This window comes from Cherax quadricarinatus, chromosome 42 (assembly GCF_038502225.1).
Source record: "Cherax quadricarinatus isolate ZL_2023a chromosome 42, ASM3850222v1, whole genome shotgun sequence".
NCBI lineage: Eukaryota > Metazoa > Arthropoda > Malacostraca > Decapoda > Parastacidae > Cherax > Cherax quadricarinatus.
The window spans coordinates 23,788,568-23,815,698 of NC_091333.1; the positions used below are offsets into that span (position 1 = coordinate 23,788,568).

The window sequence follows — 27,131 nt, forward strand, 5'->3', positions numbered from 1 at the left end:
TAACATTTATGCAGGGATTCAGGGAAACCGGCAGGCCGGACTTGAGTCCTGGAGATGGGAAGTACAGTGTCTGCACTCTGAAGGAGGGGTGTTAATGTTGCAGTTTTATAACTGTAGTGTAAAGCACCCTTCTGGCAAGACAGTGATGGAGTGAATGATGATGAAAGTTTTTCTTTTTTGGGTCACCCTGCCTTGGTGAGAATGGGCCGATGTGTTAATAAAATAAAAAAAACTACTACTACTACTACTACTACTACTACTACTACTACTAATAATAATAATAATAATAATAATAATTATAATAATAATAATATCTTTATTTACTACAAGTACATGTACAAAGTATACAGTCCTAGCTGACATCAATGACATACTACTATATAGAAAGCTGCTTGTTATACTGAGTATTTCGGGCAAATTAGGTCAGTTTTGTCCCAGGATGCGACCCACACCAGTCGACTAACACCCAGGTACCTCTTTTGTACTGATGAGTGAACATGGTCAGCAGGTGTCGTATGGAAACAAGTCCCTGTTGTTTTCCAGCCGTACCGGAGGAGATGGGCTAGCGATCGAGCTACAGGACACTATGGTGTATAAATATACCTAGTTGGATGTGTCTTATTGTAGCCACCTGGCCCAGTGGCTTACGCGTTGACCTTGAGTTTTACTACTCACTTGCCGCGAGTTCAATCCCTACCCATACCATGATTTACTTTCAAAAACATTGTCAGATTTGGAACACGTGTAACGTCAGTGCATTCAAGTGACAGATTTATTTTGCATCTGTTTTTTATGCCAACTATGTAGTGTTCAGATTTATGGTCGTAACACCTGTTGAAGGATTTCTGTCTCCAGTTCCCGTCTCCATACCATATTTAATGCATGTAATAGTTTTATTTATTTATATATTTATTTTGAGAAATTGTAAATCCAGTAATCTGAGGCTGAGGTAGAGAGTGTGTTGACGCTCACCATGGCGTCTTAATGGTGGGTGTGAAGTTATGGAAGGAATTATGTAAGGTAACACCTGCGATGCCCCCATACCAAGACTGCTGATATCTCTCAGTGTGGGTGTTACGTCAGCAGTGACGCAGATGGAGGAGAGACGCAGATCACTGACGTCAGCTACGACGTAGTGGAGGGGTGAAGCAGGTCACCGACGTCAGCTACGACGCTGTGGAGTTACGCAGATCAATGAAGTCAGCTACGACGCAGTGAAGGAGGGGTGAGGCAGGTCACTGACATCAACCACGACGCAGTGGAGGAGGGTTGAGGCAGTTCACTGACGTCACCTACGACGTAGATGGATGAGGTGATGAAGGGTTGACATGAACTAAGACGCAGATGGATGAGGTAATGGAGGGTTGACGTCAGCTACGACGCAGACAGACTGAGGGGTGACGGAACTCCACACAAAGACTGGTAATGACCGTAAGTGCTGTGTCCGTCCCTTACTCCCCTCTCCAGCCCCCCCTTCACCGCTATTAACCTATCTCCACCATCCGCTCGACCACCGCAAGCCGCCCCTGCCCCTCCGACACTCGAGAGATCCCCGTCCCATACTATCCACAGCCCGTCCTGGGCGGGACAGGCTGTCTACCGGCTTGTGATATGCCCTATGTTCTGCTGTGCCGCCTGACCGGCTGCTTTATTATGCACTCGGTGCTCATCCTGAGAGCAACAACGTAAAGCCAGGATGACAGAGGTTACACTGGGTCTTCATCAGACATCACTAGGCGGTGTTACGTCACTAGGCAGTGTTACGTCACTAGGCGGTGTTACATCACTAGGGTGTTATATCACTAAATATTACTAAATATTGGTGTTGGAACTTAATTGATTCCAAGATTGTATTTGACTGCGAAAACTTCGGTGTCCGAAACAGTATTTCCCAGGCTTTAATTAATTATCAGGCTCACACACAAAGTCTCTGAGAGTTAGGTCAATGTCAAAGGTCAATTTAAAACACTTTAAAAAACAGGACTCTCCAGTAAAGGTTTTAAAAATTCGATCGAACTCCAGAAAAACGTTCAAAGACCGGGTCAATTTTTCCTGAAGAAAACCGTTCGGACTCCGGTTGGTTCGAGTTTCAGTACGTTCGAACACCGAGGTTCCACTGTATTCTAGTCACCTGACATAGTTAATCTACACAATATGAAGATACTCTCGAGAAAATTTAAGCAGGTTATTGCCACTAAAAAATGATCATTATTTGTATCGAAGTGTTGCCAAGAGTCACTTTATTCTTCTCGTAGATGCAGTACGTAGAGATAGTCACAGTATTTCAGATATCTTATTATTAACAACGAAGTGTTGTGCCATATCCTGTAGGGCTTGTGTATCTCCACACTGTGTTTCACACGTCACTTGGATCTCCACACAACTACTGCCAGGGAGTCTTGTAGCCTGGCGTCGGTCTAGCAACTACTGTCAGGGAGTCTTGTAGCCTGGCGTCGGTCTAGCAACTACTGCCTGAGAGACTTGTGGCCTGGCGTCGGTCTAGCAACTACTGTCAGAGAGACTTTTGGCCTGGCGTCGGTCTAGCAACTACTGCCAGAGAGACTTGCAGCTTGGCGTCGGTCTAGCAACTACTGTCAGGGAGTCTTGTAGCCTGGCGTCGGTCTAGCAACAACTGCCAGAGAGACTTGTGGCCTGGCGTCGGTCTAGCAACTACTGTCAGAGAGACTTGTGGCCTGGCGTCGGTCTAGCAACTACTGCCAGAGAGACTTGCAGCTTGGCGTCGGTCTAGCAACTACTGCCAGAGAGACTTATGGCCTGGCGTCGGTCTAGCAACTACTGACAGAGAGACTTGTGGCCTGGCGTCGGTCTAGCAACTACTGACAGAGAGACTTTTAGCCTGGCGTCGGTCTAGCAACTACTGCCAGAGAGACTTGTAGACTGGCGTCGGTCTAGCAACTACTGCCAGAGAGACTTGTGGCCTGGCGTCGGTCTAGCAACTACTGCCAGAGAGACTTGTGGCCTGGCGTCGGTCTAGCAACTACTGACAGAGAGACTTGTGGCCTGGCGTCGGTCTAGCAACTACTGACAGAGAGACTTATGGCCTGGCGTCGGTCTAGCAACTACTGACAGAGAGACTTGTGGCCTGGCGTCGGTCTAGCAACTACTGCCAGAGAGACTTGTAGCCTGGCGTCGGTCTAGCAACTACTGCCAGAGAGACTTGTAGCCTGGCGTCGGTCTAGCAACTACTGCCAGAGAGACTTGTGGACTGGCGTCGGTCTAGCAACTACTGCCAGAGAGATTTGTAGCCTGGCGTCGGTCTAGCAACTACTGACAGAGAGACTTGTGGCCTGGCGTCGGTCTAGCAACTACTGACAGAGAGAATTGTGGCCTGGCGTCGGTCTAGCAACTACTGCCAGAGAGACTTGTAGCCTGGCGTCGGTCTAGCAACTTCTGCCAGAGAGACTTGTAGCCTGGCGTCGGTCTAGCAACTACTGCCAGAGAGACTTGTAGCCTGGCGTCGGTCTAGCAACTTCTGCCAGAGAGACTTGTAGCCTGGCGTCGGTCTAGCAACTACTGCCAGAGAGACTTGTAGCCTGGCGTCGGTCTAGCAACTACTGCCAGTGTAGTGTAGTCTTGATGTCAAGGTCAAGTGTAGTCTTGGTGTCAAGGTCAAGAGTAGTCTTGGTGTCAAGGTCAAGTGTAGTCTTGGTGTCAAGGTCAAGTGTAGTCTTGATGTCAAGGTCAAGTGTAGTCTTGGTGTCAAGGTCAAGTGTAGTCTTGGTGTCAAGGTCAAGTGTAGTCTTGGTGTCAAGGTCAAGTGTAGTCTTGGTGTCAAGGTCAAGTGTAGTCTTGGTATCAAGGTCAAGTCTACTCTTAGTGTCAAGGTCAAATGTAGTTTTGGTACCAAGGTCAAGTGTAGTCTTGGTATCAAGGCCAAGTGTAGTCTTGGTATCAAGGCCAAGTGTAGTCTTGGTATCAAGGTCAAATGTAGTTTTGGTACCAAGGTCAAGTGTAGTCTTGGTATCAAGGCCAAGTGTAGTCTTGGTATCAAGGCCAAGTGTAGTCTTGGTATCAAGGCCAAGTGTAGTCTTGGTATCAAGGCCAAGTGTAGTCTTGGTATCAAGGTCAAGTGTAGTCTTGGTATCAAGGTCAAGTGTAGTCTTGGTATCAAGGCCAAGTGTAGTCTTGGTATCAAGGTCAAGTGTAGTCTTGGCATCAAGGGCAAGTGTAGTCTTGGTATCAAGGCCAAGTGTAGTCTTGGTATCAAGGTCAAGTGTAGTCTTGGTATCAAGGCCAAGTGTAGTCTTGGTATCAAGGCCAAGTGTAGTCTTGGTATCAAGGCCAAGTGTAGTCTTGGTATCAAGGCCAAGTGTAGTCTTGGTATCAAGGTCAAGTGTAGTCTTGGTATCAAGGTCAAGTGTAGTCTTGGTATCAAGGTCAAGTGTAGTCTTGGTATCAAGGTCAAGTGTAGTCTTGGTATCAAGGTCAAGTGTAGCTGTGAATGGGACATTATCAATATTTCGACCGACAACGATACTCTGCCTATAATTTGGTAATATTATAAAGACTATCTGCATTATATAAGATAATTATTGCAGTGTGGTTATTAAATAACACAGGAAGGTTAAATAACATAATTTCTCTGAGATAATGATGTTATTATTTGTTACTTGCTCCCTTGTTAGTTACTGGTTGTTAAAGGCATTTGTCGATAGTGTGTGTACTAGCCTAGTTGTGTTTGCAGGGGTCGAATCACAGTTCCTGGCCCCGCTTCTTCGCTGTCCGTTGCTAGGTCAGTCTTCCTGCTCCATAAGCTTTATCATACCTCTTCTTAAAGCTATGTATGGTTCCTGCCTCCACTACATCACTTCCAACGGTGTGTGTGTGCGTGTGTGAGTGTATGTGTGTATGTGTGTGTGTGTGTGTGTGTGTGTGTGTGTGTGTATGTGTGTGTATGTGTGTGTATGTGTGTGTGTGTATGTGTGTATGTGTGTGTGTGTGTGTGTGTGTATGTGTGTGTATGTGTATGTGTGTTTGTGTGTGTGTGTACTCACCTAGTTGTACTCACCTAGTTGAGGTTGCAGGGGTCGAGTCCAAGCTCCTGGCCCCGCCTCTTCACTGGTCGCTACTAGGTCACTCTCCCTGAACCATGAGCTTTATCGTACCTCTGCTTAAAGCTATGTATGGATCCTGCCTCCACTACATCGCTTCCCAAACTATACCACTTCCTAACTACTCTGTGGCTGAAGAAATACTTCCTAACATCCCTTTGATTCATCTGTGTCTTCAGCTTCCAACTGTGTCCCCGTGTTGCTGTGTCCAGTCTCTGGAACATCCTGTCTTTGTCCACCTTGTCAATTCCTCTCAGTATTTTGTAAGTCGTTATCATGTCCCCCCTATCTCTCCTGTCCTCCAGTGTCGTCAGGTTGATTTCCCTTAACCTCTCCTCATAGGACATACCTCTTAACTCTGGGACTAGTCTTGTTGCAAACCTTTGCACTTTCTCTAGTTTCTTTACATGCTTGGCTAGGTGTGGGTTCCAAACTGGTGCCGCATACTCCAAAATGGGCCTAACGTACACGGTGTACAGGGTCCTGAATGATTCCTTATTAAGATGTCGGAATGCTGTTCTGAGGTTTGCCAGGCGCCCATATGCTGCAGCAGTTATTTGGTTGATGTGCGCTTCAGGAGATGTGCCTGGTGTTATACTCACCCCAAGATCTTTTTCCATTGAGTGATGTTTGTAGTCTCTGGCCCCCTAGACTGTACTCCGTCTGCGGTCTTCTTTGCCCTTCCCCAATCCTCATGACTTTGCACTTGGTGGGATTGAACTCCAGGAGCCAGTTCCTGGACCAGGTCTGCAGCCTGTCCAGATCCCTTTGTATTTCTGCCTGGTCTTCGATCGAATGAACTCTTCTCATCATCTGCAAACGGGGACACCTCGGAGTTTATTCCTTCCGTCACGTCGTTCACAAATACCAGAAACAGCACTGGTCCTAGGATTGACCCCTGTGGGACCCCGCTGGTCACATGTGCCCACTCTGACACCTCGCCACGTACCATGACTCGCTGCTGTCTTCCTGACAAGTATTCCCTGATCCATTGTAGTGCCTTCCCTTTTATCCCTGCTTTGTCCTCCAGTTTTTGCACCAATCTCTTGTGTGGAACTGTCAAACGCCTTCTTGCAGTCCAAGAATATGCAATCCACCCACCCCTCTCTCTCTTGTCTTACTGCTGTCACCATGTCATAGAACTCCAGTAGGTTTGTGACACAGAATTTCCCATCCCTGAAACCATGTTGGCTGCTGTTGATGAGATCATTCCTTTCTAGGTGTTCCACCACTCTTCTCCTGATAATCTTCTCCATGATTTTGCATACTATACATGTCAGTGACACTGGTCTGTAGTTTAATGCTTCATGTCTGTCTCCTTTTTTAAAGATTGGGACTACATTTGCTGTCTTCCATGCCTCAGGCAATCTCCCTGTTTCGATAGATGTATTGAATATTGTTGTTAGGGGGTACACATAGCGCCTCTGCTCCCTCTCTCAGGACCCATGGAGAGATGTTATCTGGCCCCATTGCCTTTGAGGTATCTAGCTCACTCAGAAGCCTCTTCACTTCTTCCTCGGTTGTGTGCACTGTGTCCAGCACCTGGTGGTGTGCCCCACCTCTTCGTCTTTCTGGAGCCCCTTCTGTCTCCTCTGTGAACACTTCTTTGAATCTCTTGTTGAGTTCCTCACATACTTCACGGTCATTTCTTGTTGTCTCTCCTCCTTCCTTCCTTAGCCTGATTACCTGGTCCTTGACTGTTGTTTTCCTCCTGATGTGGCTGTACAACAGTTTCGGGTCAGATTTGGCTTTCGCTGCTATGTCACTTTCATATTGTCTTTGGGCCTCCCTTATCTGTGCATATTCGTTTCTGGCTCTGCGTGTGTACTCACCTAGTTGTACTCACCTAGTTGAGGTTGCGGGGGTCGAGTCCGAGCTCCTGGTCCCGCCTCTTCACTGATCGCTACTAGGTCACTCTCCCTGAACCATGAGCTTTATCATACCTCTGCTTAAAGCTATGTATGGATCCTGCCTCCACTACATCGCTTCCCAAACTATTCCACTTACTGACTACTCTGTGGCTGAAGAAATACTTCCTAACATCCCTGTGATTCATCTGTGTCTTCAGCTTCCAACTGTGTCCCCTTGTTACTGTGTCCAATCTCTGGAACATCCTGTCTTTGTCCACCTTGTCAATTCCTCTCAGTATTTTGTATGTCGTTATCATGTCCCCCCTATCTCTCCTGTCCTCCAGTGTCGTCAGGTTGATTTCCCTTAACCTCTCCTCGTAGGACATACCTCTTAGCTCTGGGACTAGTCTTGTTGCAAACCTTTGCACTTTCTCTAGTTTCTTTACGTGCTTGGCTAGGTGTGGGTTCCAAACTGGTGCCGCATACTCCAATATGGGCCTAACGTACACGGTGTACAGGGTCCTGAACGATTCCTTATTAAGATGTCGGAATGCTGTTCTGAGGTTTGCTAGGCGCCCATATGCTGCAGCAGTTATTTGGTTGATGTGCGCTTCAGGAGATGTGCCTGGTGTTATACTCACCCCAAGATCTTTTTTCTTGAGTGATGTTTGTAGTCTCTGACCCCCTAGACTGTACTCCGTCTGCGGTTTTCTTTGCCCTTCCCCAATCTTCATGACTTTGCACTTGGTGGGATTGAACTCCAGGAGCTAATTGCTGGACCAGGTCTGCAGCCTGTCCAGATCCCTTTGTAGTTCTGCCTGGTCTTCGATCGAGTGAATTCTTCTCATCAACTTCACGTCATCTGCAAACAGGGACACCTCAGAGTCTATTCCTTCCGTCACGTCATTCACAAATACCAGAAACAGCACTGGTCCTAGGACTGACCACTGTGGGAACCCGCTGGTCACAGGTGCCCACTCTGACACCTCGCCACGTACTATGACTCGCTGCTGTCTTCCTGACAAGTATTCCCTGATCCATTGTAGTGCCTTCCCTGTTATCCCTGCTTCGTCCTCCAGTTTTTGCACCAATCTCTTGTGTGGAACTGTGTCAAACGCCTTCTTGCAGTCCAAGAATATGCAATCCACCCACCCCTCTCTCTCTTGTCTTACTGCTGTCACCATGTCATAGAACTCCAGTAGGTTTGTGACACAGGATTTCCCGTCCCTGAAACCATGTTGGCTGCTGTTGATGAGATCATTCCTTTCTAGGTGTTCCACCACTCTTCTCCTGATAATCTTCTCCATGATTTTGCATACTATACATGTCAGTGACACTGGTCTGTAGTTTAATGCTTCATGTCTGTCTCCTTTTTTAAAGATTGGGACTACATTTGCTGTCTTCCATGCCTCAGGCAATCTCCCTGTTTCGATAGATGTATTGAATATTGTTGTTAGGGGTACACATAGCGCCTCTGCTCCCTCTCTCAATACCCATGGGGAGATGTTATCTGGCCCCATTGCCTTTGAGGTATCTAGCTCACTCAGAAGCCTCTTCACTTCTTCCTCGGTTGTGTGCACTGTGTCCAGCACCTGGTGGTGTGCCCCACCTCTCCGTCTTTCTGGAGCCCCTTCTGTCTCCTCTGTGAACACTTCTTTGAATCTCTTGTTGAGTTCCTCACATACTTCACGGTCATTTCTTGTTGTCTCTCCTCCTTCCTTCCTTAGCCTGATTACCTGGTCCTTGACTGTTGTTTTCCTCCTGATGTGGCTGTACAACAGTTTCGGGTCAGATTTGGCTTTCGCTGCTATGTCATTTTCATATTGTCTTTGGGCCTCCCTTCTTATCTGTGCATATTCGTTTCTGGCTCAACGACTGTTCTCCTTATTCTCCTGGGTCCTTTGCCTTCTATATTTCTTCCATTCCCTAGCACACTTGGTTTTTGCCTCCTTGGTTTTTGCCTCACTTGTGTATGTGTGTGTGTGTGTGTATGTGTGTGTGTATGTATGTATGTGTGTTGTGTGTGTGTGTGTGTGTGTGTGTGTGTGTGTGTGTATGTGTATGTGTATTGTGTGTGTGTGTGTGTGTGTATGTGTGTGTATGTGTGTGTGAGTGTGTGTGCGTGTGTGTGTGTGTGTGTGTGTATGTGTGTGTATGTGTGTGTATGTGTGTGTATGTGTGTATGTGTGTGTGTGTCTGTATGTGTGTGTGTATGTTGTGATGTAGTTCAGCTGGGCTTGTGAGGTCTTTATACAGAGACCTAATTTAACCAATTATATGGTCACACCTTGGCTTGGCAAATGGCTGGTAACCACGCCTTTTCGGCGTGGTTGTCAGGTCGTAACACGTGGTCTACACCTTATGGGGAAGGAGGTGCTTAGAGGAATATAAGCCAGGGAACAGCTGAACAATGGTTGTTAGGTATGACACATATGCAACAGTTAGGTATCTTTATTTCGAAACGTATCGCCTACACAGTAGGCTTCTTCAGTCGAGTACAGAAAAGTTGATAGAAGCAGAAGATACTTGAAGACGATGTAATCAGTCCATCACCCTTGAAGTTTTGAGGTGGTCAGCTCCTCAGTCTGGAGTGAGAATGGCTGGATTTGAGAGGGACCTGACCTTCCAACGACAACATTCTTACCTCTACTAGTAGCCTACATCTCACCTCCTGGCGGTACATATGCTCCATCCTGTCACTTCAACTCCATATTGTTTCAGACTATGGAACAATACTCTTCTCCAGACTAATTGACTGACCACCTCAAAACTTCAAGGGTGATGGACTGATTACATCGTCTTCAAGTATCTTCTGCTTCTATCAACTTTTCTGTACTCGACTGAAGAAGCCTACTGTATAGGCGAAACGTTTCGAAATAAAGATACCTAACTGTTGCATATGTGTCTTACCTAACAACCTGTCGGTATTTTATACCATTTTAATGAGCAAGGGTTGTTGGAGACAGGACCAGGGAGCAAGAGCTCTGGACAGCCGCGTGTGTAGTGGACCAAACATTGGGAATCTCGGGTCAGCTGGTCTGTGAATTAAGAGTGAGTACTAGTCCGTGTTATTGATAACATCTACCCTTCCCCTGGTAATAAGTCTCAAAGGTCAATTGTTATATTATGTCAATTTCCATCAGGATATGTCGTATTCTACCCCTTTTATGTTATTAAGTAAACTTTAGCCATAGTTCCATTTTATTTGTACCTTCATATGCTATTCCATAATCTGTTAAGCACTGGGATAACAGAAGACGTGCTCACTTGCTGGGATACCTGAGGCAGAGTGGGTAAATGTCTCACGTATTATCCCAGTGCTTAACAGAATATGGAATAACATATGAAGGTACAAATAAAATGGGAACTATGGCTAAAGTTTACTTAATAACATAAAAGGGGTAGAATACAACATATCCTGATGGAAACTGACATAATATAACAATTAACCTTTGAGACTTATTACCAGGGGGAAGGGTAGATGTTATCAATAACACGGACTAGTACTCACTCTTAATTCACCGACCAGCTGACCCGAGATTCCCAATGTGTGGTCCACTACACACGCGGCTGTCCAGAGCTCTTGCTCCCTGGACCTGTCTCCAACAACCATTGCTCAGCTGCTCCCTGGCTTATATTCCTCTAAGCACCTCCTTCCCCATAAGGTGTAGACCACGTGTTACGACCTGACACCGAGGTCTGACGCCGTCACGAACAAAAGACCTCAGACTTAAGCCGAAAAGGCGTGGTTACCAGCCATTTGCCAAGCCAAGGTGTGACCATATAATTGGTTAAATTAGGTCTCCCTACAGAGACCTCACAAGCCCAGCGAATGGAGACAAATGGTTTTTAGGACTTGACGTGCTGTTGGAGTGTAAGCAAGGTAGCATTTATGAAGGGTTTGAGAGAAACCGGCAGGCCGGACTTGAGTCCTGGAGATGGGAAGTACAGTGTCTGCATTCTGAAGGAGAGGTGTTAATGTTGCAGTTTTATAACTGTAGTGTAGACATGCATCTGGCAAGACAGTGATGGAGTGAATGATGGTGAAAGTTTTTCTTTTTCGGGCCACCCTGCCTTGGTGGGAGACGGCCGATGTGTTAATAAAAAAATGTAATAATAATAATAATAATAATAATAATAATAATAATAATAATAATAATAATAAATATGTCTGGTTCAGGTACTGGCTGCTGTGTCTGTAGCTATGGGATCGATGGCAGTTGGGTTCAGTGCTGCCTACACCTCCCCCGCCCTGGCCTCCCTCAGCAGTGCTAACTCAACTATCAACGTGACGGAGGAAGAGAAGTCTTGGATCGGCTCACTAATGCCCCTCAGTGCCCTCACGGGCAGCATCATAGGTGGCTACCTCATTGATGCCCTGGGCAGGAAGATGGTCATCTTGCTGTGCGGTCCTCCCTTCATACTAGGTCAGTGTGTGTGTGTGTGTGTGTGTGTGTGTGTGTGTGTGTGTGTGTGTGTGTGTGTGTGTGTGTGTGTGTGTGTGTGTGTGTGTGTGTGTGTGTGTTTGTGTGTGTGTTAGTTACCATTTTGTCCTAGGCACATGTCGATTAGACACTAGGCCTGTTAGCGTGTTAGTGTGTGTTAGTGAGTGTGTGTGTGTGTGTGTGTGTGTGTGTGTGTTTTTGTGTACGTGCACGTGTGTGCATGGGTGCATTTGCGCGCATGCATGTGTGTGTGTGTTTTTTTTTTACTAGTTGTTAACCCTTAAACGGTCCAAACGTATACATACGTTCACACGCGTAGCGCCCCAAATCTTTTGAGAAAAAAAAAAAAATTAAAAGGAAAAAAGAGCATATGGTACCCAGGCATCCCCAATTATTTTAATATGGCACACAGTGAGTGCCCACACCCATTCTCTCATGTCTAGTTAACTCAGACTTAAGAGATAAGATAAGATAAGATTTCGTTCGGATTTTTAACCCCGGGGGGTTAGCCACCCAGGATAACCCAAGAAAGTCAGTGCGTCATCGAGGACTGTCTAACTTATTTCCATTGTGGTCCTTAATCTTGTCCCCCAGGATGCGACCCACACCAGTCGACTAACACCCAGGTACCGATTTGCTGCTAGGTGAACAGGACAACAGGTGTAAGGAAACGTGTCGAAATGTTTCCACCTGCCGGGAATCGAACCCGGGTCCTCCGTGTGTGAAGCGGGAGCTTTAGCCACCAGGCCACCGAGCCACTTATCGTGGCAATGTTGAATGAATAACAAACAAAACATATATATATGTTTGGGGCGCTACTCGCGTGATCGTATATATAAGTTTGGACCGTTTAAGGGTTAAAGGCGAGTGCATGTGTGTGTGCGTGTATGGAAAACAATCACTGTAAAAGAAATAGTGAACTTACAAGCACTTTTGCAATTTCTCACATTATCAAGTACATAACTGTAAAAAATAATAGAACAGTAGAAGGCTTATAAGGCTGAGATGTCATCTCACGAATACCATTACATCCACCCCAGTATGATGTGGGTGGTAGTGTTAAGGACCTGTCAGACATACAGTGCTACTCACAGCATTATGCTGCCCCTCCCCCACAACATGTACCAAAACACAAACACATAACATGAAAGATTATAATATATATATTTGCACACTTACTGATGTTTTAATGCTTAGTGCTGTATCCTTTACACTTAGTCATGTCCCTCAGCCATATAGGAAGACTCTCTGTTATGACCAAGGTCATAATGAGATTAATTTATATGTATTATCCACTTAATATGTGTGTGTGTGTGTGTGTGTACTCACCTAGTTGAGGTTGCGGGGGTCGAGTCCGAGCTCCTGGCCCCGCCTCTTCACTGATCGCTACTAGGTCACTCTCCCTGAACCGTGAGCTTTATCATACCTCTGCTTAAAGCTATGTATGGATCCTGCCTCCACTACATCGCTTCCCAAACTATTCCACTTACTGACTACTCTGTGGCTGAAGAAATACTTCCTAACATCCCTGTGATTCATCTGTGTCTTCAGCTTCCAACTGTGTCCCCTTGTTACTGTGTCCAATCTCTGGAACATCCTGTCTTTGTCCACCTTGTCAATTCCTCTCAGTATTTTGTATGTCGTTATCATGTCCCCCCTATCTCTCCTGTCCTCCAGTGTTGTCAGGTTGATTTCCCTTAACCTCTCCTCGTAGGACATACCTCTTAGCTTTGGGACTAGTCTTGTTGCAAACCTTTGCACTTTCTCTAGTTTCTTCACGTGCTTGGCTAGGTGTGGGTTCCAAACTGGTGCCGCATACTCCAATATGGGCCTAACGTACACGGTGTACAGGGTCCTGAACGTGTGTGTGTGTGTGTGTGTGTGTGTGTGTGTGTGGGGTTGCAGGGGTTGATTCACAGCTCCTGTATCCAGTTACCTTTTTTCTTTGTAGCTACAGAAACTGAGCTACAGTCGTGTTCCGGCTTCAATAATTTATATATCCTTTCGTTTTTTTTTTATTCTCTCTTTTGGTTTACCAGACTGAGAGAAATATTTTTCTTGCAGACTTTTCGTCATCAGTTTATCTTAACTGACAAGTGTTGCTTCTTGTTGTTCCTGGTGTAGTTTATCTGGAGAGAGTTCCGGGGGTCAACGCCCCCGCGGCCCGGTCTGTGACAAGGCCTCCTTAGGTCAGTGTCCCAGGATGCGACCCACACCAGTCGACTAACACCCAGGTACCCATTTTACTGATGGGGAACATAGACAACAGGTGGAAAGAAACACGTCCAATGTTTCTACTCTGGCTGGGAATCGAACCCAGGCCCTCACCGTGTGAAGCGAGTGCGTTAACCACCAGGCCACCAGAGGTAGAAATAAATATTCTCTATCTTTTCTTTCATGTCCTTTAACCTTACATTTGGCCATTTTGTCTCCTTTTTATTCCTTCTATCCCTCATTTCTGCGCCTCACATTTCAGTCTGTTCTTTCACACTCTTTGGATATCTTGGAATACTTTGTACATCATTATCATGTCTCCCCTGATGCTTCTATCTTCCCAGGTTGACATAGTTAATGTTTCAAGGTTCTCACTCCAACTTTCTGGGTTCTGAGCCGACCTACCTGTAAGTCTCTCTCTTTTATCCAGCTTTTAAACGTACTTTCTTAGGTATGGACTCGTACTTTCTTAGGTATGGACTCGTACTTTCTTAAGTATGGACTCGTACTTTCTTAGGTATGGACTCGTACTTTCTTAGGTATGGACTCGTACTTTCTTAAGTATGGACTCGTACTTTCTTAGGTATGGACTCGTACTTTCTTAAGTATGGACTCGTACTTTCTTAGGTGTGGACTCGTACTTTCTTAAGTATGGACTCGTACTTTCTTAAGTATGGACTCGTACTTTCTTAGGTATGGACTCGTACTTTCTTAGGTATGGACTCGTACTTTCTTAGGTATGGACTCGTACTTTCTTAGGTGTGGACTCGCACTTTCTTAAGTATGGACTCGTACTTTCTTAAGTATGGACTCGTACTTTCTTAGGTATGGACTCGTACTTTCTTAAGTATGGACTCGTACTTTTTTAGGTGTGGACTCGTACTTTCTTAAGTATGGACTCGTACTTTCTTAGGTGTGGACTCGTAGTTTCTTAGGTGTGGACTCGTACTTTCTTAAGTATGGACTCGTACTTTCTTAAGTATGGACTCGTACTTTCTTAGGTGTGGACTCGTACTTTCTTAGGTGTGGACTCGTACTTTCTTAGGTATGGACTCGTACTTTCTTAGGTGTGGACTCGTACTTTCTTAAGTATGGACTCGTACTTTCTTAGGTATGGACTCGTACTTTCTTAGGTGTGGACTCGTACTTTCTTAGGTGTGGACTCGTACTTTCTTAGGTGTGAACTTGTACTTTCTTAGGTGTGGACTCGTACTTTCTTAAGTATGGACTCGTACTTTCTTAGGTATAGACTCGTACTTTCTTAGGTATGGACTCGTACTTTCTTAGGTATGGACTCGTACTCTCATAGGTATGGACTCGTACTTTCTTAGGTATGGACTCGTACTTTCTTAGGTGTGGACTCGTACTTTCTTAGGTGTGGATTCGTACTTTCTTGAGAATGGACTCGTACTTTCTTAGGTATGGACTCGTACTTTCTTAGGTATGGACTCGTACTTTCTTAGGTATGGGCTCGTACTTTCTTAGTATGGACTCGTACTTTCTTAGGTGTGGACTCGTACTTTCTTAGGTATGGACTCGTACTTTCTTAGGTATGGACTCGTACTTTCTTAGGTATGGACTCGTACTTTCTTAAGTATGGACTCGTACTTTCTTAAGTATGGACTCGTACTTTCTTAGGTATGGACTCGTACTTTCTTAGGTATGGACTCGTACTTTCTTAGGTGTGGACTCGTACTTTCTTAGGTGTGGATTCGTACTTTCTTGAGAATGGACTCGTACTTTCTTAGGTATGGACTCGTACTTTCTTAGGTATGGACTCGTACTTTCTTAGGTATGGGCTCGTACTTTCTTAGTATGGACTCGTACTTTCTTAGGTGTGGACTCGTACTTTCTTAGGTATGGACTCGTACTTTCTTAGGTATGGACTCGTACTTTCTTAAGTATGGACTCGTACTTTCTTAAGTATGGACTCGTACTTTCTTAGGTATGGACTCGTACTTTCTTAGGTATGGACTCGTACTTTCTTAGGTGTGGACTCGCACTTTGTTAGGTATGGACTCGTACTTTCTTAGGTATGGACTAGTACTTTCTTAGGTATGGACTCGTACTTTCTTAGGTTTGGACTCGTACTCTCTTAGGTGTGGACTCGTACTTTCTTAGGTTTGGACTCGTACTTTCTTAGGTTTGGACTCGTACTCTCTTAGGTGTGGACTCGTACTTTCTTAGGTTTGGACTCGTACTCTCTTAGGTGTGGACTCCTTGCTGGTGCTACCAAACCATGCAAAACCCACTCCATACAATGAAAAAAAAAAGATCAAGAAATTAGCTCATATTTATAGCTGTATCAAGTTAACACTCAGGACCAGGAAGCTTCAGGGTGTATCAAGTTAACACTCAGGACCAGGAAGCTTCAGGGTGTATCAAGTTAACACTCAGGACCAGGAAGCTTCAGGGTGTATCAAGTTAACACTCAGGACCAGGAAGCTTCAGTGTGTATCAAGTTAACACTCAGGACCAGGAAGCTTCAGGGTGTATCAAGTTAACACTCAGGACCAGGAAGCTTCAGGCAGTATCAAGTTAACACTCAGGACCAGGAAGCTTCAGGGTGTATCAAGTTAACACTCAGGACCAGGAAGCTTCAGGGTGTATCAAGTTAACACTCAGGACCAGGAAGCTTCAGGGTGTATCAAGTTAACACTCAGGACCAGGAAGCTTCAGGCTGTATCAAGTTAACACTCAGGACCAGGAAGCTTCAGGGTGTATCAAGTTAACACTCAGGACCAGGAAGCTTCAGGGTGTATCAAGTTAACACTCAGGACCAGGAAGCTTCAGGCTGTATCAAGTTAACACTCAGGACCAGGAAGCTTCAGGGTGTATCAAGTTAACACTCAGGACCAGGAAGCTTCAGGGTGTATCAAGTTAACACTCAGGACCAGGAAGCTTCAGGCTGTATCAAGTTAACACTCAGGACCAGGAAGCTTCAGGGTGTATCAAGTTAACACTCAGGACCAGGAAGCTTCAGGGTGTATCAAGTTAACACTCAGGACCAGGAAGCTTCAGGGTGTATCAAGTTAACACTCAGGACCAGGAAGCTTCAGGTGTAACAAGTTAACACTCAGGACCAGGAAGCTTCAGGGTGTATCAAGTTAACACTCAGGACCAGGAAGCTTCAGTGTGTATCAAGTTAACACTCAGGACCAGGAAGCTTCAGGGTGTACAAGTTAACACTCAGGACCAGGTGTACCAAGTTAACTCAGGACCAGGCAGCTTCAGTGTGTATCAAGTTAACACTCAGGACCAGGAAACTTCAGGGTGTATCAAGTTAACACTCAGGACCAGGAAGCTTCAGTGTGTATCAAGTTAACACTCAGGACCAGGAAGCTTCAGGTGTAACAAGTTAACACTCAGGACCAGGAAGCTTCAGGGTGTATCAAGTTAACACTCAGGACCAGGAAGCTTCAGTGTGTATCAAGTTAACACTCAGGACCAGGAAGCTTCAGGGTGTATCAAGTTAACACTCAGGACCAGGAAGCTTCAGGTGTAACAAGTTAACACTCAGGACCAGGAAGCTTCAGTGTGTATCAAGTTAACACTCAGGACCAGGAAGCTTCAGGGTGTATCAAGTTAACACTCAGGACCAGGAAGCTTCAGTGTGTATCAAGTTAACACTCAGGACCAGGAAGCTTCAGGTGTAACAAGTTAACACTCAGGACCAGGAAGCTTCAGGGTGTATCAAGTTAACACTCAGGACCAGGAAGCTTCAGTGTGTATCAAGTTAACACTCAGGACCAGGAAGCTTCAGTGTGTATCAAGTTAACACTCAGGACCAGGAAGCTTCAGGTGTAACAAGTTAACACTCAGGACCAGGAAGCTTCAGGGTGTATCAAGTTAACACTCAGGACCAGGAAGCTTCAGGGTGTATCAAGTTAACACTCAGGACCAGGAAGCTTCAGGGTGTATCAAGTTAACACTCAGGACCAGGAAGCTTCAGGGTGTATCAAGTTAACACTCAGGACCAGGAAGCTTCAGGGTGTATCAAGTTAACACTCAGGACCAGGAAGCTTCAGGGTGTATCAAGTTAACACTCAGGACCAGGAAGCTTCAGGGTGTATCAAGTTAACACTCAGGACCAGGAAGCTTCAGGGTGTATCAAGTTAACACTCAGGACCAGGAAGCTTCAGGGTGTATCAAGTTAACACTCAGGACCAGGAAGCTTCAGGTGTAACAAGTTAACACTCAGGACCAGGAAGCTTCAGGGTGTATCAAGTTAACATTCAGGACCAGGAAGCTTCAGGTGTAACAAGTTAACACTCAGGACCAGGAAGCTTCAGGTGTATCAAGTTAACACTCAGGACCAGGAAGCTTCAGTGTGTATCAAGTTAACACTCAGGACCAGGAAGCTTCAGGGTGTATCAAGTTAACACTCAGGACCAGGAAGCTTCAGTGTGTATCAAGTTAACACTCAGGACCAGGAAGCTTCAGGGTGTATCAAGTTAACACTCAGGACCAGGAAGCTTCAGGTGTAACAAGTTAACACTCAGGACCAGGAAGCTTCAGTGTGTATCAAGTTAACACTCAGGACCAGGAAGCTTCAGGGTGTATCAAGTTAACACTCAGGACCAGGAAGCTTCAGTGTGTATCAAGTTAACACTCAGGACCAGGAAGCTTCAGGTGTAACAAGTTAACACTCAGGACCAGGAAGCTTCAGTGTGTATCAAGTTAACACTCAGGACCAGGAAGCTTCAGTGTGTATCAAGTTAACACTCAGGACCAGGAAGCTTCAGGTGTAACAAGTTAACACTCAGGACCAGGAAGCTTCAGGGTGTATCAAGTTAACACTCAGGACCAGGAAGCTTCAGGGTGTATCAAGTTAACACTCAGGACCAGGAAGCTTCAGGGTGTATCAAGTTAACACTCAGGACCAGGAAGCTTCAGGGTGTATCAAGTTAACACTCAGGACCAGGAAGCTTCAGGGTGTATCAAGTTAACACTCAGGACCAGGAAGCTTCAGGGTGTATCAAGTTAACACTCAGGACCAGGAAGCTTCAGGGTGTATCAAGTTAACACTCAGGACCAGGAAGCTTCAGGTGTAACAAGTTAACACTCAGGACCAGGAAGCTTCAGGGTGTATCAAGTTAACACTCAGGACCAGGAAGCTTCAGGTGTAACAAGTTAACACTCAGGACCAGGAAGCTTCAGGGTGTATCAAGTTAACACTCAGGACCAGGAAGCTTCAGGTGTAACAAGTTAACACTCAGGACCAGGAAGCTTCAGGGTGTATCAAGTTAACACTCAGGACCAGGAAGCTTCAGGGTGTATCAAGTTAACACTCAGGACCAGGAAGCTTCAGTGTGTATCAAGTTAACACTCAGGACCAGGAAGCTTCAGGTGTAACAAGTTAACACTCAGGACCAGGAAGCTTCAGGGTGTATCAAGTTAACACTCAGGACCAGGAAGCTTCAGGGTGTATCAAGTTAACACTCAGGACCAGGAAGCTTCAGGGTGTATCAAGTTAACACTCAGGACCAGGAAGCTTCAGGGTGTATCAAGTTAACACTCAGGACCAGGAAGCTTCAGTGTGTATCAAGTTAACACTCAGGACCAGGAAGCTTCAGTGTGTATCAAGTTAACACTCAGGACCAGGAAGCTTCAGGGTGTATCAAGTTAACACTCAGGACCAGGAAGCTTCAGTGTGTATCAAGTTAACACTCAGGACCAAGAAGCTTCAGAGTGTATCAAGTTAACACTCAGGACCAGGAAGCTTCAGGTGTAACAAGTTAACACTCAGGACCAGGAAGCTTCAGTGTGTATCAAGTTAACACTCAGGACCAGGAAGCTTCAGGTGTAACAAGTTAACACTCAGGACCAGGAAGCTTCAGGTGTAACAAGTTAACACTCAGGACCAGGAAGCTTCAGTGTGTATCAAGTTAACACTCAGGACCAGGAAGCTTCAGTGTGTATCAAGTTAACACTCAGGACCAGGAAGCTTCAGGGTGTATCAAGATAACACTCAGGACCAGGAAGCTTCAGGTGTAACAAGTTAACACTCAGGACCAGGAAGCTTCAGGGTGTATCAAGTTAACACTCAGGACCAAGAAGCTTCTGGTGTACCAAGTTAACACTCAGGACCAGGAAGCTTCAGGGGTAACAAGTTAACACTCAGGACCAGGAAGCTTCAGGTGTATCAAGTTAACACTCAGGACCAGGAAGCTTCAGTGTGTATCAAGTTAACACTCAGGACCAGGAAGCTTCAGGGTGTATCAAGTTAACACTCAGGACCAGGAAGCTTCAGGGTGTATCAAGTTAACACTCAGGACCAGGAAGCTTCAGGGTGTATCAAGTTAACACTCAGGACCAGAAGCTTCAGGGTGTATCAAGTTAACACTCAGGACCAGGAAGCTTCAGGGTGTATCAAGTTGACACTCAGGACCAGGAAGCTTCAGGGTGTATCAAGTTAACACTCAGGACCAGGAAGCTTCAGGGTGTATCAAGTTAACACTCAGGACCAGGAAGCTTCAGGGTGTATCAAGTTAACACTCAGGACCAGGAAGCTTCAGGGTGTATCAAGTTAACACTCAGGACCAGGAAGCTTCAGGGTGTATCAAGTTAACACTCAGGACCAGGAAGCTTCAGGGTGTATCAAGTTAACACTCAGGACCAGGAAGCTTCAGGGTGTATCAAGTTAACACTCAGGACCAGGAAGCTTCAGGGTGTATCAAGTTAACACTCAGGACCAGGAAGCTTCAGGGTGTATCAAGTTAACACTCAGGACCAGGAAGCTTCAGGGTGTATCAAGTTAACACTCAGGACCAGGAAGCTTCAGTGTGTATCAAGTTAACACTCAGGACCAGGAAGCTTCAGTGTGTATCAAGTTAACACTCAGGACCAGGAAGCTTCAGGGTGTATCAAGTTAACACTCAGGACCAGGAAGCTTCAGGGTGTATCAAGTTAACACTCAGGACCAGGAAGCTTCAGGGTGTATCAAGTTAACACTCAGGACCAGGAAGCTTCAGGGTGTATCAAGTTAACACTCAGGACCAGGAAGCTTCTGGTGTAACAAGTTAACACTCAGGACCAGGAAGCTTCAGGTGTACCAAGTTAACACTCAGGACCAGGAAGCTTCAGGTGTACCAAGTTAACACTCAGGACCAGGAAGCTTCAGTGTGTATCAAGTTAACACTCAGGACCAGGAAGCTTCAGGGTGTATCAAGTTAACACTCAGGACCAGGAAGCTTCAGGGTGTATCAAGTTAACACTCAGGACCAGGAAGCTTCAGGGTGTATCAAGTTAACACTCAGGACCAGGAAGCTTCAGGGTGTATCAAGTTAACACTCAGGACCAGGAAGCTTCAGGGTGTATCAAGTTGACACTCAGGACCAGGAAGCTTCAGGGTGTATCAAGTTAACACTCAGGACCAGGAAGCTTCAGGGTGTATCAAGTTAACACTCAGGACCAGGAAGCTTCAGGGTGTATCAAGTTAACACTCAGGACCAGGAAGCTTCAGGGTGTATCAAGTTAACACTCAGGACCAGGAAGCTTCAGGGTGTATCAAGTTAACACTCAGGACCAGGAAGCTTCAGGGTGTATCAAGTTAACACTCAGGACCAGGAAGCTTCAGGGTGTATCAAGTTAACACTCTGGACCAGGAAGCTTCAGGGTGTATCAAGTTAACACTCAGGACCAGGAAGCTTCAGGGTGTATCAAGTTAACACTCAGGACCAGGAAGCTTCAGGGTGTATCAAGTTAACACTCAGGACCAGGAAGCTTCAGTGTGTATCAAGTTAACACTCAGGACCAGGAAGCTTCAGTGTGTGTAACACTCAAGTTAACACTCAGGACCAGGAAGCTTCAGGCTGTATCAAGTTAACACTCAGGACCAGGAAGCTTCAGGTGTACCAAGTTAACACTCAGGACCAGGAAGCTTCAGGTGTACCAAGTTAACACTCAGGACCAGGAAGCTTCAGGTGTACCAAGTTAACACTCAGGACCAGGAAGCTTCAGGTGTAACAAGTTAACACTCAGGACCAGGAAGCTTCAGGGTGTATTAAATTAACACTCAGGACCAGGAAGCTTCAGGGTGTATCAAGTTAACACTCAGGACCAGGAAGCTTCAGGGTGTATCAAGTTAACACTCAGGACCAGGAAGCTTCAGGGTGTATCAAGTTAACACTCAGGACCAGGAAGCTTCAGGGTGTATCAAGTTAACACTCAGGACCAGGAAGCTTCAGGGTGTATCAAGTTAACACTCAGGACCAGGAAGCTTCAGGGTGTATCAAGTTAACACTCAGGACCAGGAAGCTTCAGGTGTAACAAGTTAACACTCAGGACCAGGAAGCTTCAGGGTGTATCAAGTTAACACTCAGGACCAGGAAGCTTCAGGTGTAACAAGTTAACACTCAGGACCAGGAAGCTTCAGGGTGTATCAAGTTAACACTCAGGACCAGGAAGGTTCAGGTGTAACAAGTTAACACTCAGGACCAGGAAGCTTCAGGGTGTATCAAGTTAACACTCAGGACCAGGAAGCTTCAGGGTGTATCAAGTTAACACTCAGGACCAGGAAGCTTCAGTGTGTATCAAGTTAACACTCAGGACCAGGAAGCTTCAGGTGTAACAAGTTAACACTCAGGACCAGGAAGCTTCAGGGTGTATCAAGTTAACACTCAGGACCAGGAAGCTTCAGGGTGTATCAAGTTAACACTCAGGACCAGGAAGCTTCAGGGTGTATCAAGTTAACACTCAGGACCAGGAAGCTTCAGGGTGTATCAAGTTAACACTCAGGACCAGGAAGCTTCAGTGTGTATCAAGTTAACACTCAGGACCAGGAAGCTTCAGTGTGTATCAAGTTAACACTCAGGACCAGGAAGCTTCAGGGTGTATCAAGTTAACACTCAGGACCAGGAAGCTTCAGTATGTATCAAGTTAACACTCAGGACCAAGAAGCTTCAGAGTGTATCAAGTTAACACTCAGGACCAGGAAGCTTCAGGTGTAACAAGTTAACACTCAGGACCAGGAAGCTTCAGTGTGTATCAAGTTAACACTCAGGACCAGGAAGCTTCAGGTGTAACAAGTTAACACTCAGGACCAGGAAGCTTCAGGTGTAACAAGTTAACACTCAGGACCAGGAAGCTTCAGTGTGTATCAAGTTAACACTCAGGACCAGGAAGCTTCAGTGTGTATCAAGTTAACACTCAGGACCAGGAAGCTTCAGGGTGTATCAAGTTAACACTCAGGACCAGGAAGCTTCAGGTGTAACAAGTTAACACTCAGGACCAGGAAGCTTCAGGGTGTATCAAGTTAACACTCAGGACCAGGAAGCTTCTGGTGTAACAAGTTAACACTCAGGACCAGGAAGCTTCAGGTGTAACAAGTTAACACTCAGGACCAGGAAGCTTCAGGTGTATCAAGTTAACACTCAGGACCAGGAAGCTTCAGTGTGTATCAAGTTAACACTCAGGACCAGGAAGCTTCAGGGTGTATCAAGTTAACACTCAGGACCAGGAAGCTTCAGGGTGTATCAAGTTAACACTCAGGACCAGGAAGCTTCAGGGTGTATCAAGTTAACACTCAGGACCAGGAAGCTTCAGGGTGTATCAAGTTAACACTCAGGACCAGGAAGCTTCAGGGTGTATCAAGTTGACACTCAGGACCAGGAAGCTTCAGGGTGTATCAAGTTAACACTCAGGACCAGGAAGCTTCAGGGTGTATCAAGTTAACACTCAGGACCAGGAAGCTTCAGGGTGTATCAAGTTAACACTCAGGACCAGGAAGCTTCAGGGTGTATCAAGTTAACACTCAGGACCAGGAAGCTTCAGGGTGTATCAAGTTAACACTCAGGACCAGGAAGCTTCAGGGTGTATCAAGTTAACACTCAGGACCAGGAAGCTTCAGGGTGTATCAAGTTAACACTCTGGACCAGGAAGCTTCAGGGTGTATCAAGTTAACACTCAGGACCAGGAAGCTTCAGGGTGTATCAAGTTAACACTCAGGACCAGGAAGCTTCAGGGTGTATCAAGTTAACACTCAGGACCAGGAAGCTTCAGTGTGTATCAAGTTAACACTCAGGACCAGGAAGCTTCAGTGTGTATCAAGTTAACACTCAGGACCAGGAAGCTTCAGGGTGTATCAAGTTAACACTCAGGACCAGGAAGCTTCAGTGTGTATCAAGTTAACACTCAGGACCAGGAAGCTTCAGGGTGTATCAAGTTAACACTCAGGACCAGGAAGCTTCAGGGTGTATCAAGTTAACACTCAGGACCAGGAAGCTTCAGGGTGTATCAAGTTAACACTCAGGACCAGGAAGCTTCAGGGTGTATCAAGTTAACACTCAGGACCAGGAAGCTTCAGGGTGTATCAAGTTAACACTCAGGACCAGGAAGCTTCAGGTGTAACAAGTTAACACTCAGGACCAGGAAGCTTCAGGGTGTATCAAGTTAACACTCAGGACCAGGAAGCTTCACGTGTAACAAGTTAACACTCAGGACCAGGAAGCTTCAGTGTGTATCAAGTTAACACTCAGGACCAGGAAGCTTCAGGGTGTATCAAGTTAACACTCAGGACCAGGAAGCTTCAGGGTGTATCAAGTTAACACTCAGGACCAGGAAGCTTCAGGTGTAACAAGTTAACACTCAGGACCAGGAAGCTTCAGTGTGTATCAAGTTAACACTCAGGACCAGGAAGCTTCAGTGTGTATCAGAGTTGTCTGTCTCCCAGTGTATATAAACCTCAGAGATTATATTAATCATTATATTACGGATTAAAGTATTCTTGTCTAGTGGGTGTAAGAAGTACGGTAACAGCAACAAGATGTTGGCTGGTGAGTGTAAGAAGTACGGTAACAGCAACAAGATGTTGGCTGGTGGGTGTAAGAAGTACGGTAACAGCAACAAGATGTTGGCTGGTGGGTGTAAGAAGTACGGTAATAGCAACAAGATGTTGGCTGGTGGGTGTAAGAAGTACGGTAACAGCAACAAGATGTTGGCTGGTGGGTGTAAGAAGTACGGTAATAGCAACAAGATGTTGGCTGGTGGGTGTAAGAAGTACGGTAATAGCAACAAGATGTTGGCTGGTGGGTGTAAGAAGTACGGTAACAGCAACAAGATGTTGGCTGGTGGGTGTAAGAAGTACGGTAACAACAACAAGATGTTGGCTGGTGGGTGTAAGAAGTACGGTAACAACAACAAGATGTTGGCTGGTGGGTGTAAGAAGTACGGTAACAACAACAAGATGTTGGCTGGTGGGTGTAAGAAGTACGGTAATAGCAACAAGATGTTGGCTGGTGGGTGTAAGAAGTACGGTAACGGCAACAAGATGTGGGTTGGTGGGTGTAAGAAGTACGGTAACGGCAACAAGATGTTGGCTGGTGGGTGTAAGAAGTACGGTAACAACAACAAGATGTTGGCTGGTGGGTGTAAGAAGTACGGTAACAGCAACAAGATGTGGGTTGATGGGTGTAAGAAGTACGGTAACAGTAACAAGATGTGGGCAAAGACATTCTTGTACAGATCAGGACACGGGAAACTCTTGGCCACGAGTGACTTCTTCGGCTCTAATTTAGACAAATAGGAAGGGAACATACGTAGGGATGGGAGAGAGGTAACGTGAGGCGAGGAAGGTAGTGATAGAGGTCAGAGTAGTTGGTAACACATGGCATCGGTGTTCATATTGGGCAGTGTCGTGTTTGTCGAGAGTTTAGATGTGGTGAAATTACTGGACTTCTTGTAAGATGGCATTAGTGGCAATAATTAAGGCAGCCTCTATGCACGTTCGTCTACGTAGATTACTGTAGCCAATAATTAATTTAGGTTCATTCCACTTCATAAGGTGTCTGTTAACGTTCCTGTGTTGGATACAAGTGTTATGGTCGTCACAGCTTCAGACGTTGTTATGGTCGTCACAGCTTCAGACGTTGTTATGGTCGTCACAGCTTTAGTCATTGTTATGCTTGTCACAGCTTAAGGCGTTGTTATGGATTTTTAAAATTCAGTCATCCAGCTCTTCCACGCACACATTTCTTAGTCCATCTACACGGGGAAGTATGTATAATCATGCAGAAGAAATAGTCGCTCTTCTTATTATTATTTTGCACTAAGATTGATATCTAGAAGTTAGTGGCTATTTCCATAGGTTTGCTCACAGGTTAGTTGAACTAGTTGCCAAGTTGGTGGTGACTGGAGGAACGGTATATGTGGCGGATCTTATCTCAACCGGGCCGATATTAGTCTTGTTGAGAATACGTGCAGTACTTTTCCTGCCAGTGTGTTAAAAGTGTATGGGTAAGATTATAAGGCTTGAAGCCTGTGTGAAGTGTGTGCTTTTTTTTGTCGAGTAACTGTTGACTGGACACTTTGATAGCCATGAGAAAAAAAAACTATTATACTGCTCTCTAAATTTTGTTGTTGCAATGGGAGAAAGAATGTAAATCATTTTTAGAAGTTGGTTTCCGGTGAAGCTTGAACAAGAGTCTTATCACGTGTGTGCAGCAACACATTCAGAAAACAAAGTTGATTGTTCTCTCCCAGTACAAAGTTGATTGTTCTCTCCCAGTACAAAGTTGATTGTTCTCTCCCAGAACAAAGTTGATTGTTCTCTCCCAGAACAAAGTTGATTGTTCTCTCCCAGAACAAAGTTGATTGTTCTCTCCCAGTACAAAGTTGATTGTTCTCTCCCAGTACAAAGTTGATTGTTCTCTCCCAGTACAAAGTTGATTGTTCTCTCCCAGTACAAAGTTGATTGTTCTCTCCCAGTACAAAGTTGATTGTTCTCTCCCAGAACAAAGTTGATTGTTCTCTCCCAGTACAAAGTTGATTGTTCTCTCCCAGTACAAAATGGGTTCCACAGAGTTGATGGTCCTAATATTTCTCATTAACACATTCACGGGCCCTATGAATACACACATCGTCCCGGTGGCCTGGTGGCTAAAGCTCCTGCTTCACACACGCCCGGGTTCGATTCCCGGCGGGTGGAAACATTTCGACACGTTTCCTTACACCTGTTGTCCTGTTCGCCTAGCAGCAAATAGGTACCTGGGTGTTAGTCGACTGGTGTGGGTCGCATCCTGGGGGACAAGATTAAGGACCCCAATGGAAATAAGTTAGACAGTCCTCGATGACGCACTGACAAGAATTTCTTGGGTTATCCTGGGTGGCTAACCCTCCGGGGTTAAAAATCCGAACGAAATCTTATCTCTCTCTTATCTTACCACACCCAAGTGACTAAACTGGGGATAGTGTTATTGATACTGCTAGCCTTATAAATCCTCCATATATAAATTGGCTAGGGAAGGTCCTAGGGGTAAGAACAATGCTAGCCAGAATATTTGTATATATTTATTTTCCCCTCTATACAAAAGCAGCTGTATCGTACGTATAGTTATAGTGGATGAGATCCTGGCAAGGAACGTGCACCTCTGAATCATCAGTCAGCACCTGCGTAGAAGGTTAATATAATAGCTTGGTCCTTTGACAGAGTTGTAAATAAGACAGTTGTAAATAAGACAGTTGTAAATTAGACAGTTGTAAGGCAGTTGTAAAGCAGTGACGTCAAAACTGGCTAGCTAAGAGCTTCTAGTTCCCCTACGCAGCTAAGGGAA

At 45.6% G+C, this 27,131-nt stretch overlaps 1 protein-coding gene across 1 annotated transcript in view; it reads left to right on the top strand.

The window, feature by feature from the left end:
• LOC128695717 (facilitated trehalose transporter Tret1) overlaps window positions 1–27,131 on the top strand; it is a 202,226-nt gene that overhangs the window by 117,541 nt on the left and 57,554 nt on the right. Inside the window, exon 2 of the mRNA XM_053786542.2 lies at window positions 11,103–11,349. Coding sequence (XP_053642517.2) covers window positions 11,103–11,349 — 247 coding nt within the window. The remainder of the gene's footprint in view (window positions 1–11,102; window positions 11,350–27,131) is intronic.